Raw genomic sequence first — 11,898 nt, 5'->3', positions numbered from 1 at the left:
GTGGTAGAGTGCTAGCCTTGAGCTGAAGAGCTGAGGGACAGCGCCCAGGCCCAGAGTTCAGGCCCACGACCAGACCCAAAAAAAAAAAAAGAAAAATACATACATACCAAAATTATTTAGGTCAATTATATTCCTCAATGGGCCAACCATACTATCCCAGAGATGAGGCAACTTCACTGCCATTTCCCCACCAAAATGTTTCACTATAGTTGTCAAGGCAAATTCAGCTCCTCTTCGTTGTACCAGGTAAGGCTTCTGGGCCTTAAATGTTAGTTGAAATGAGAATTTCAGAAAGCTACATAATGCATTTAAAATTTTATCAAGATAACTGAAAATCAACACCTAAGAATTGTTTCTATTAATCAATAAATTATTGGATATATACATATATAGGTACACATATTTTCCAATAATTAAAATTATACAGGCCAAAAACTCCTAGATTTTTCTGTCCATGGTAAAATACTTTTTTTCTTGGGCTGAGGACAGACAATAGAAATATATGTGCTGTTCCAGAGACAGCCCCTAAATTGTTTTTTCTTAATTTTCCCCACCCCTAAAAAAATTAGAAGATAAAAGATGAAATGGCATATCCTTATCTATGCTCATTTAAAGCACATAATAACATGTTTAAGCTGTCCCCAAGCTTAGTAACTTATTCAACAATATTTAGACACAAACCTTTGCCCTGCCTGCCAAGAACAAACCCTTTCTCACATTCCTCTCTTGCGTATTTTAATTCAAGTAGAAAAAGAGCTGTGAAAAGTAGCAGTGTAAATACCAAGATGACAGTAAATTTTTGATGAAAATTATTGTGGTAAAATATAGACAAGAAAAAGCCTTCACAGAATGTTTTAAAATGCAGATGTTATTTTTTAAAGAAACTTGAAATAGACTTGTATTAAGAACTAGTCATAGGGCTGGGAAGGTGGCTCAGTGGTAGAGCGCTTGCCTTGCATGTGTGAGGCCCTGGGTTCGATTCCTCAGCACCACATAAGCAAAAAGAAAAAAAGACCGAAGTGGCGCTGTAGCTCAGGTGGTAGAGTGCTAGCCTTGAGCTGAAGAGCTGAGGGGCACTGCCCAGGGCCCAGAGTTCAGGCCCCAGGACTGGACCAAAATAAAAAAAAGAAAGAACTAGTCATCGTAGTCAATTTACTGCTGAACCCACATGGGTTCCTATAGCTTGCCATGAAGCGAATAAAACATTCATTTCATTGTAATAATATAAGCAGGGGGTGGCTAGTAGTAAAGTGCTTGCTTAGGCCAAACTCCAGGTTTGTCCCCAGAACCACAACAATGAGAATGATAATACTGTGTAACTTTCAAAACTTTTTAAAAATTACTCTCAGAAGAGGAATTCTGATAGGATAAAGAAAAGCTAGTTTAATATCTCTTATTATCTTCTAGAATCATGTTTAATATAATTTGACTCATATCTTCTTTACAGTTAGTGCTTTAGGAATTCATTCACTTATGTTTATGAATACTTTAGGTACCCACTATCAAGGGTTCTTTGCCTAGGAAGATAAAAGCTGGTACAAATGACAAATGAGAAATTTAAAGAAGTATACTACTTTTCTCAACCATGGTGCTAGAGTATTATAAAAGGCTATACCAGTCCTTTCATTTTAAGCACAAAAATACAACCAGAAGCTGGTCAAAGAACTCATCTGTAAGCATCAAAGCTTCAAAGTAAAACACTGCTTACCTCATCAAGTTCAACAAGGATATTCCCACTACTTCCTGCAGGAAAATCTGCTATTTGAGCTTTTACTGCTTTGGGGGTAGGACCTCGCCTACTGGTGATAGCAAATGCAGCTTTCTGATGCCTATACAGTGTAATTATACCTCTGTGTTTGGTGACAGTATGATGCATTCCATCTTTTTCTAAGTTGGATCCTAATAGGGAGAAAAGTTAACCTCTTAATCATATGAGACTAAATACTGTTCTCCAAAAGGGAGAGAACATAATATAAAAGGCCTTAATTTTTATAAACTGGTGATTTTGTTTTAAAATACAAAATGGCAACAAAATAATCTATTTGCTTAGGTTTTTTCCTAACAAGCTATCAAAGTTGTAGAATTAATAAAGCAATAAAGAATATCACATGCAAAAATGACTATATCAACAAAACAAACATTAAAAAATATTTCAAGCAAATTTCCTCTTAAATATTATTGTCATCATGAAACCAGACATTAACCCGTGCAAAATACAGCTGCCTCACATGTCAATAAAGGAGAGGCAACTGGACACTGGTGGATCTCCTCTGTAATCTGAAGATCAGTTTGAAGCCAGACAGGGCAGAAAAGTCCATGAGATTCTTACTTCCAGTTAACTACACAAAAAGCCAGAAATGGAGCTGTGGTACAAGTGATGGAACACTAACCTTCAGCAAGAAAGCTCAGGGACAGTGCAGCCCGAGTTCAAGCCCCAGGACTAGTTAAAAACAAAAAGGTGTGTTGGGGAGGTAGGAGGAGATGCATGACTCTTATTACATTACATATTAACGTGTTAAGTATTAGTTCAAAATATCCTTTGAATTCACATTTTTCAAGATCTACACACATTACTGCAAAGTTGTAGCTCTTTATATTTTGAATAATTTTATTTTCCAAAAATCTTAGCAAAAATAAACTATATGATTGAAAAATCTGAAGGAAAAAACTCCTGTCTACTGAGACCAACCTAATGAAAGGTATCTTCCATGTAAACTTTTCTGGATAAAAAGAAAAGGCTTTACTTTTATCAAGAGTTCACTCATCTGACAAAACAGGCACTAAATTAATGGAAGTCAAACAGTACAGAAAGAGCTTTCATTAACATCTGATTATTTTCTAGCATCATTATTATAAACAACAATAGTTTTCAAGGTGAAGATAAGGGTGAACACATATATAAAAATTTTGAGTGGCCAGTCCTGGGGCTTGAACTCTGGTCCTGGCCCTGGCCCTGAGCTCCTTTTGCTGAAGGCTAGCAGTCTAACACTTGAGCCACAGTGCCACTTCCAGCTTTTTCTGATTAATTGGAAGGTAAGTCACATGGACTTTCCTGCTCAGACTGGCTTCAAATCATGATCCTCAGATCTGTCTCCTGAGTAGCTAGGATTACAGGCATGAGCCACCAGTGTCTACCTAAAGAAACCAATTCTGGTTGGTTTTTTTTTTTTTTGCCAGTCCTGGGGTTTGAACTCTCAGGGCCTGAGCACTGTCCTGGGCCTTTTTGTGCTCAAGACTAATGTTCTACCACTTAGCCACAGTGCCACTTCTGATGTCTTATATATTTGAGTCATCTTACATATCAAATAAGCTATGAATAGTTTATGTATACTTAAGAGGACTGATTGGTAATAAATGCATATTCATGTAACAAATAATTTTTGTTATAACCAAGCATTTTTCTGTCAGAATGGGAAATGGAAAAAATGGCTTTAACATGAACTGGATTTATGGTTAAATTATACCCATATGTATATGAAAAATTTAAATGGTTAATTTCTTCTCTATCCCAAACAAAAGGTTTAGATATATACCTTTAGAATTTTCCTGGCCACTTTGTGTTGGTACAGGACACGTTACACAAGGGGTTAGATATGGATCCACACAAAGTGAACTACAGAGGTTTTTAATAATTTTTGAATTGGGACAGGGTGTCCTTGTTGTGCACTGTTGAAGAAGTTTAGCTATGCACTGAGCTGCATAGTTTTGCACTAGTGTATTCTCTTCTTTTTTAATCGTCTCCATTAGTGGTTTTATGACAGGATTTAATTTCTCTGGAAGCTGTTGCAAACTCACGACTGCACATGCAGCAAAAGTATGTACACGTAACTGCAGCACTTGCCACTCCTGGTTAGTCTCTGTAACTGTCATTTGGACCTGTTGCCGTTTACTATCTAACTGCTGCAACACTTGAGGATTTAAATCAAAGGTCGATGTGACTTCATTAAAAACAGTTGTGACCTAATAAAAGAAAGAAATGAAAAATTATATTACACCAATCCCAAATAGACTGCAACTTCTAATTGGCAGGCAATACATCTTGTCTCACTCATAAGCTCCACAATATCAATGTTGTTTAACTACACAGTAAGCTAAATGAATGACTCACTTTATTCTTGGGCTGGGGATGTGGTGTAGCAGTAGAGTGCTTGACTAGAAAGCAATATATTCTTTAAGAAAAACATATTCTTGCCAGATGCCAGTGGCTCATGCCTGTAATCCTACCTACTCAGGAAGATAAGATCTGAGAATCATGGTTCAAAGCCAGCTGGGGCTTGAACTCAGGGCCTGGGCACTGTCCCTGTGCTCTTTTTTTTACCCCCCCATATTTTTTTAATTGTAAAAATACTGTACAGAGGGGTTACAGTTACATGAGCAAGGTAATGAGTACATTTCCTATTGAGCATTGTTACCTCCTCCTTTGTTTTTCCCCTACCATCCCTTCCCTCCCCACCTCCCCAACTTCTCCCCCACCTCCCTGAAACCATAAAGTTCATTTTCAACATAGTGTCTTGTACATCTCATTGTTACAATGGGTCAACCTATATCATTATTTAAGCATTTTGTTATATCCCTTCCCCTCTCCAAATTATAAAAATGTATATGCAAGATTCAGGATACTGGAATCAGATCCCTGTGCTCTTTTTGCCCAAAGCCACAGTTCCATTTCTGGTTTTCTGGTGGTTAACTGGAGATTAGAGTCTCATGGACCTTTCTGCCCAGCTTGTAATCGCAGATCTCAGCCTCCTGAGTAGCTAGGATTACCAATGTGAGCCACAGGCACCCATCTCTGCTTAATCACCCCCCAAAACCCAGAAGTAGAGGTGTGGCTCAAGTGACAGAGCACTAGCCTTAAGTGAAAAAAGTGAAAGCTGCAGGACCTTAGTTAAAGCCTCAGAACTGTCACAAAAAAAAATACACAACAACAACAAAAACATTTAGGACAGTCATTGGCTAACTGAATAGTTCTTACTAACTGAACTGATTATTTTCATTCTTTCCCTGACCAGTCAATAAGAGGATGATTTAAAAAAAAGAATAAAATTATGCAATAGCCATTATTTTAATTGTCAAGAGTTTTACAAGGCTACAAAGACTGTTTTACTCCTTTAAAACATAATTAAAAGACTGGTCAATTCTTAACAATTTTTTTGAGATAATTCATATGCCATAAAACTAACCTATTCAAAGTGTACAATTCAGCCCCAAAAGAACACATATTCATTAATTCACTTATTTCCATCCAACCCCATGGATGGATGATCCATCCCCAATGATGGAGATCCCTTACCATTCTTAAAGATTCACATAAATGGAATCATAACATATGTAGTCTTTTGTAACTAGTTTCATTAACTTGTTTTCAAAGATCACCTATGTTGTAGCATGTAGAAATACTCAATTCTCCATTTATCAAACGGTATTCTACTATATGACAAATTTTCATAATATGCTTTCCTCTCATGTATCTACAATATCAGTTATTAATATCTGAGTCCTCTCTACCTTTGTCAATTATGAGTAATGATGCTCTGAACATTCATGTACACAAAGATCCTATAATAGTTTGCATATAAAAAATAAGTCCTGTTTGTAAACTACAATATATATATATGTGTGTGTGTATATATATATATATAGATAGATATATATAGATCCAGTCTGAACTTTATTGATCAGAAAAACCAACATCGGACAACAGAACTTTTTAACGAAGAATCAAATTTTGTTGTGTTAAAAAAATGTTTTTCTATTATCACTTTTTCATTTATGTGGTACCGAGGAATCAAACCTAGGGCCTCATACATTCTAGGCAAGAACTCTACCACTAAGCCACATTCTCAGACCTTGTTTGGTTTGTTTTTGCATTGAGTCACAGTTTTACTATAAATCTAGCTCAGACTGACCTGGAACTCATAATCCTCCTGCCTATGGAGTGCTGGGATTACAGGAACATGCCACATGCCATGCCATGTCTATCTGAAACTCTAACTCTGAAGGCCTAGAAATTATCAATTCCATAATGATCAACACTGATAATACTATTAAAAAAAGAAAACCTGAAGAAATACAAAGTAGGCACATACACATACACATTTATCATTTTAAAGTATCCAGGCCTTTAAACTATAGCTGTATGACCATGACAATCTGCTCTATACAAAGGAACAAAAGTTAATTATCATGTTTTTTATTACTATCTTTAGGTAGTTGTACAATGGAGTTCTCATTTAACAAAGCAGTTTATGAATACAATGTATCTTGATCAACAACCCCTTTCAACATTCTCACTCATCCCTCCCCTATTCACCTCACCTTCACTCCTAAATTTTGTAGGATATACATTGGATTCTTGTCTGCATTTTACCCCTACCCCTCTTCTCCTCTTCATTTCTTTACCCCTTTCTCCTTGATCCCATCCCACCCCTTTCCAGTATCGATTTCCTGGTGTTTTGCTGAACTTTGATTTTTGCCTTTCTAAGGAATTACACTTATTTGAGATCTTCCTTGAATCTACCATCTTTCAGTGAATGTGTTTGTATACACTTGCATACTTCCTAATTTATGTACTTATGAGTTTGTAAGCTAAATCTAGCTTCCACATATAAGGGAAAACACATGGATATTTTGTCTGAGTTTGACTTCATTTAATTTTTTCCAAGACTTTCCATTTCTTCACAAATGGTACAATATCATTCTTTCTAACAGATGAGTAAAATTCCATTGTGTATATATACCACATTTTCTTGATCCATTTGTCCGCTGAGGGACATTCTGGGCTGATTCTACACCATGGTTTTAGTAAATAGTACTGCAATGAACATGACTGTGCTGGTAGCTCTACTGTATCCTGGTTTGTTATCTTTTAGGTAAATGTCCCGGAGTAGAATTGCTTCATCATAGAGTGGGTCTATGTTTAAGTTTTTGAGGAAACTCCACACTACTTCTTAGAATTTTTTATCAAGTTTACATTTCTACCAAGTATGCATTAGGGTTCCCTTTTGGCCTCATCCTCTCCAGCATATTATTATTTTCTTGATAATGGCCATTCTAACTGGGGTGAGGCACATTATCACTCCTAAATTATACTTTCCACTTTGCTTTGAGTTCTCACAAGACTCATTTGAAACAGTTACAATTCTAAAATAACTTGGAAACATTGTCATAAATAGGCTTTGCTTATGTCAATGACCAGTGACTATAGACAACTGAGGAAAGCAAATTATCCGAAAATTAATTCAATCCTTTAAGCAATGTTTATTAACCAGTATTAAAAGACGCAATGTCTTCATATACTAGAAAAACAGAGCCTACTAATGTAAGAGATACACACAACAGAACAATCTAACATACCATTGAGGTAAAGACAAGTTGCTGATAAATGTAAAAGGTAAAAACAAGTTGCTGTATAAAATGTTGACTCTTAGCAAAGGAGTTTAGTGGAAATTAGAGTAGTCCAAGGCTGACCCTGGGCATAAAAAATGAAGCAAAAGCCGGGCGCTGTTGGTTCATGCCTATAATCCTAGCTACTCAGGAGGCTAAGATCTGAGGATTGTGGTTCAAAGCCAGCCTGGGCAGGAAAGTCTGTGAGACTCTTATCTCGAATAAACCACTACAAAACCAGAGTGGCACTATGGATCAAACGACAGAGCGCTTGCCTTCAGCTGAAGAGCAAAGGGACAATGCCCAGGCCCAGAGTTCAAGCCCCATGACAGACACAAAATTAAAAAAAAAAAAAAAAAAGACTGAGTATGGCTCTAGTAGTAGTATCTCCTATCTACAAAAGTGAGGCCCTGAATTGAAACCCTAGCACATCTCCCACTCCCTGCCAAAAACTGAGTAAGGATGATAGGCTACCAAGGCACAGATTAAACAAATTAATGTTTTTATGGTAAACAGTCATGATAAATTTCTAATCTTTATTTCATGCTCTATGTACAACTAAGAAAATGACTTCTTTACTCACCAGGTCATTAGCTTGATCTATTGTTAAAACATTGTTGTTTATTCTATTACCAACTTCAATATGTGCATCAGCTAATGACGATATAAATTGTTTACATTCATTCTGCATTCGTGTGAATGGAACAGCAATTTCATCATAATATAAATGTTCTGAAAGGATATCAAGTAAACGTGGCTGCACAGCTAGGGTAACAGCTTTACACTCCTAAAATACAACAGACAACAAATATTCAGGACAAATATATAAATGTAATTTTACAGTTACATGAAGTTCACTTGCAACAATCATGTTCTAAATTTCTACTGATTTTGAATCTATGTTCTGTTATCTCACAGAACGAGTTAGTTATACAGAGAACCCTAAAATTTTAATATGACTACAGAACATGCACATAAAACTATTATAATTCCACTCTTATTCCATTCTAAATATATTCCAAAGCTTACACATACATATATACAGTAATGATTTAAAAGTATATTACAATAAAAATCAATCCAAAGAGAACATCTGGCATGCACTAATTAAAAATGTTATTAAAAATTCATTATTAGATTTCTTAACAGTTTAGCCATAGCTTCACATGCTATATGGTAGAAATGGATATATAATTTAAAAGCTACTTACCTGCCCCCAAATTTAACTAACCCTTCCCACTCTTTCTGGTTGTGGCCTGCCTCAACCAGAGGGGGACTGGCCTCAGTGGTGAGCCATGAGGGATTCTGTGGGATCTGGGTGATCAGCCTGGGTTCACAGAGTAAATCCAGAGAAGCTCTGTGAGGGTCCAGAAACCGAACTGTCAACACTTGCTGCTGAGTCTGAGAGGCACAAAAACACAGCATCACTGCCTCTCCAGCACACTGAGTCCTGACTAAAAAATAGATGAGACTTGCTTCTTTCCAGAGGCAAAGCAGGGGTCTCAATTGCAACAGAGCATGGCTGAGTTACTTTTAAGATACAGCTTTGACAAAATGATAAGTGATAGTAACAAACAACTCTCACAGCAAGTGCAGACAGTTAAATTTCCAGAATTCCAGTCAATGGAATAAACAAAACCAGCGAGAAATTTCTTTGGTTTACAGAAGCAAATCTTAAAGAAAATCAGACTCCACACTTTTAACCTGACAGGTTAAAAGAGCTTGAAAAGAATGGTTTACCTGGAAGCATGAAAATTCAGAGCTTAAATGTAGAGCTTGCTTTATTCTTGCTACTTACTATCCAAACAACTAATATTTCTAAAACAAAATGGACTGAAAATGTTCTATATGAGGGATACAGTAAGGAATGAATGAGCAACTGAATATATAACATACAGTTTCTGGACTGTTTGTATACATAGTTTTTTTGTTTGTTTGTCAGTTGTGAGGCTTAACCTCCTGAAACTCCCCTGAGCATTTTTGCTTAAGACTAGCATTCTACCACTTGGAGCCACAGCTCCACTTCTAGTTTTCTGGTGGTTAGCCTTGAAGAGTCTCAGACTTTCCAGCTCAGGCTGGCTTTGAACTCCAATCCTCAGATCTCAGCCTTCTGAGTAGCTAGGATCACAGGCATGAGCCACCTGTGCCCAGCATACTTTTTTTTTAGGGGTTACTTGTGGGGCTTGAACTCAGGGCCTGGGCACTGTTCTTGAGCTCTTTTGCTCAAGGCTAGCACTCTACCACTTTGAGCCACAGCACCACTTCTGGTTTTTGAGTAGTTAACTGGAGATTAGAGTCTCACAGGGACTTTCCTGCCCAGGCTGGCTTTGAAGCATAATCTTGGATTTTGGCCTCTTGAGTAGCTAGAGTTACTAGTGTGAGCCACCAGCACCCAACCTACATAGGTATTTTTAGTATCAACCTTTCTTAACAAAATATATGGTGAAAAATATAAGCATAGCTAAGCACTACAAGCTATGGATTGGGAGAGCCAAGAAATAAATCTAATGTAAGTAGGAGAGAAATAATGTGTAATGATAACTGGAATACTTTACTATAACTGTTGAATTTTTTTTTCTCCTTTTGCTGATACCAGGTTTTGAACTCAGGACCTTGTGCTTACTCAGCTGGCACTCTATTACTTGAGCCACCTCTAGCCCAGCTCTTTGCTGGTTATATTGAAGATGGAGTCTCTCAGACTTTTCTGACTGAAAAACTGGCTCTCAACTTGATCCTCTGGGATCTCAGCTTTCTAAGTAGCTAGACTTACAGGTATGAGTCAATAGTGTCTGGAAACTAGAATTTTTATGAAGAAAACATTCATTTCTCTGTTATAAAATATAAATAATCCTAAAAGCTAATGGAAATTGGTTTTATTTAATTTGTCTTTATTAGTTTGGGGACAATCTTACCTTTTGTAAAGTAGCCCATTCACAGATGACCAAAGCAACACTAATCCTCTGTAAAGCAGATTTGGAGTTCAAATGGAAGAGTAATAACTGTCCAAGGGATTCTGCTGGCTTAATTTCTTGGGTTACCATATTTACACCTGGATCACAAATACAGCAACAAAGTGCTCCTAACAACCTAAAATGGTGAAAAGATAAGTTACTATAGAAATTATCAGGGGGAAAACTTCCCCTATTAAAGCCCATAATTTTTCAGACACAGGAAAACTTTGTAACTCCATAAAACATGTTTTAAAATAATTTCATTTTTAACACTTAAAACAATTAAGGATATTTACTTCTTTGAATTTTTCTTAGGCTATAGCTAATATAAAGGAGGAAGGACTGAGACACAGAGGAATCCTTTGGTTAAATAACTTCTAAGACTAGACCTACATTTATGATTGAGAAGGGTGAATACTCACTTGGCTGCCATCATTCTGGCCCTCATAACTACAAAATCCCTGGTGGCTGGGTCTTCCATGACAGTGTCTGCACCTGCAATATACTCCTGAAGTACTTCTTTATTTTGGCTTTGGCCTTGGCGCAATTTGCCACCTGTTTTTTCCTACAGAAAAAGAAAGAAAAATAAAAATCAAAACTTAATTGGCAATACCAAATACTGTTATAATCCCAGTGTAATACAGCTCTTTTCATAAATTCAATGGCTAAAGATTACAATTAGTTTTGTCATAAAATGAAATTAGGTTAATGATAAAGCAATATGGGTTTCATATCTGGTTACTATATTAATAATTGTGAGTTGACAATACAAATACATGATGTCCTTCTACAGTTACCTTGGCTCTAGCTTTTACTTCTAGTAACATATTCAAATCAATAGGTAAATGAGAAGGCTGCATCATTAAGCAAAGCCAAGCACCCATCCACGGACAAGCAGCTGCAACCACATACTGAACTGATGCCTTGCTCAACAGTTCCATCCAAACCTACAAAATAAAGGGGGAACAAAATAAAAATTTTCTTTTAATATTTAACAAGTCTTAATACTGGGTTGAGGATTTAGCTCAGTGGAAGGGTGCTTGCCTAGCAAGTACAAGACTCTGAGTACGGGCTTTAGTCCAAGTAAGAAACAAAACCCAATACTTTTAAGAATACTAAATCTTTTTTTTTATTTTAATTTTTGCCAATCCCAGGGCTTGAACTCAGGGCCAGGGCACTGTCCCTGAGCTTCTTTCGCTCAAAGCTAGCACTCTACCACTTGAGCCACAGCACCACTTCCAACTTTTTCTGTTTATGTGTATTGAGGAATTGAACCCAGGGCTTCATGCATACTAGGCAAGCATTCTACCACTAAGCCACATTCCCAGCCACTAATTTGTTGTTGTCAGTCATGAGACTTGAACTCTGGGCCTGGATGCTGTCCCTGAGCTCTTCAACTCAAGGCCAATGCTCTACCACTTTTGAGCCACAGCATCACTTCCTGTTTTCTGGTGGTTAATTGGAGATAAGAGTCTCATAGACGGGGCTGGGAAGGTGGCACAGTGGTAGAGCGCTTGCCTTGCATGCCTGAAGCCCTGGGTTCGATTCCTCAGCACCACATAAG

At 37.1% G+C, this 11,898-nt stretch overlaps 1 protein-coding gene across 1 annotated transcript in view; it reads right to left on the bottom strand.

The window, feature by feature from the left end:
• Nucleotides 1-11,898, bottom strand: part of Btaf1 (BTAF1 RNA polymerase II, B-TFIID transcription factor-associated, 170kDa) — a 102,708-nt gene that overhangs the window by 44,907 nt on the left and 45,903 nt on the right. The window contains exons 16-22 of the mRNA XM_013034320.1: nucleotides 11,132-11,281; nucleotides 10,757-10,899; nucleotides 10,296-10,470; nucleotides 7,967-8,170; nucleotides 3,534-3,960; nucleotides 1,709-1,899; nucleotides 108-261 (exon numbers count right to left, since the gene is read on the bottom strand). Coding sequence (XP_012889774.1) covers nucleotides 108-261; nucleotides 1,709-1,899; nucleotides 3,534-3,960; nucleotides 7,967-8,170; nucleotides 10,296-10,470; nucleotides 10,757-10,899; nucleotides 11,132-11,281 — 1,444 coding nt within the window. The remainder of the gene's footprint in view (nucleotides 1-107; nucleotides 262-1,708; nucleotides 1,900-3,533; nucleotides 3,961-7,966; nucleotides 8,171-10,295; nucleotides 10,471-10,756; nucleotides 10,900-11,131; nucleotides 11,282-11,898) is intronic.

Source organism: Dipodomys ordii, unplaced genomic scaffold (genome assembly GCF_000151885.1).
Source record: "Dipodomys ordii isolate 6190 unplaced genomic scaffold, Dord_2.0 Scaffold188, whole genome shotgun sequence".
Classification (NCBI taxonomy): Eukaryota; Metazoa; Chordata; class Mammalia; order Rodentia; family Heteromyidae; genus Dipodomys; species Dipodomys ordii.
This window is presented reverse-complemented; position numbering and strand designations above follow the sequence as displayed.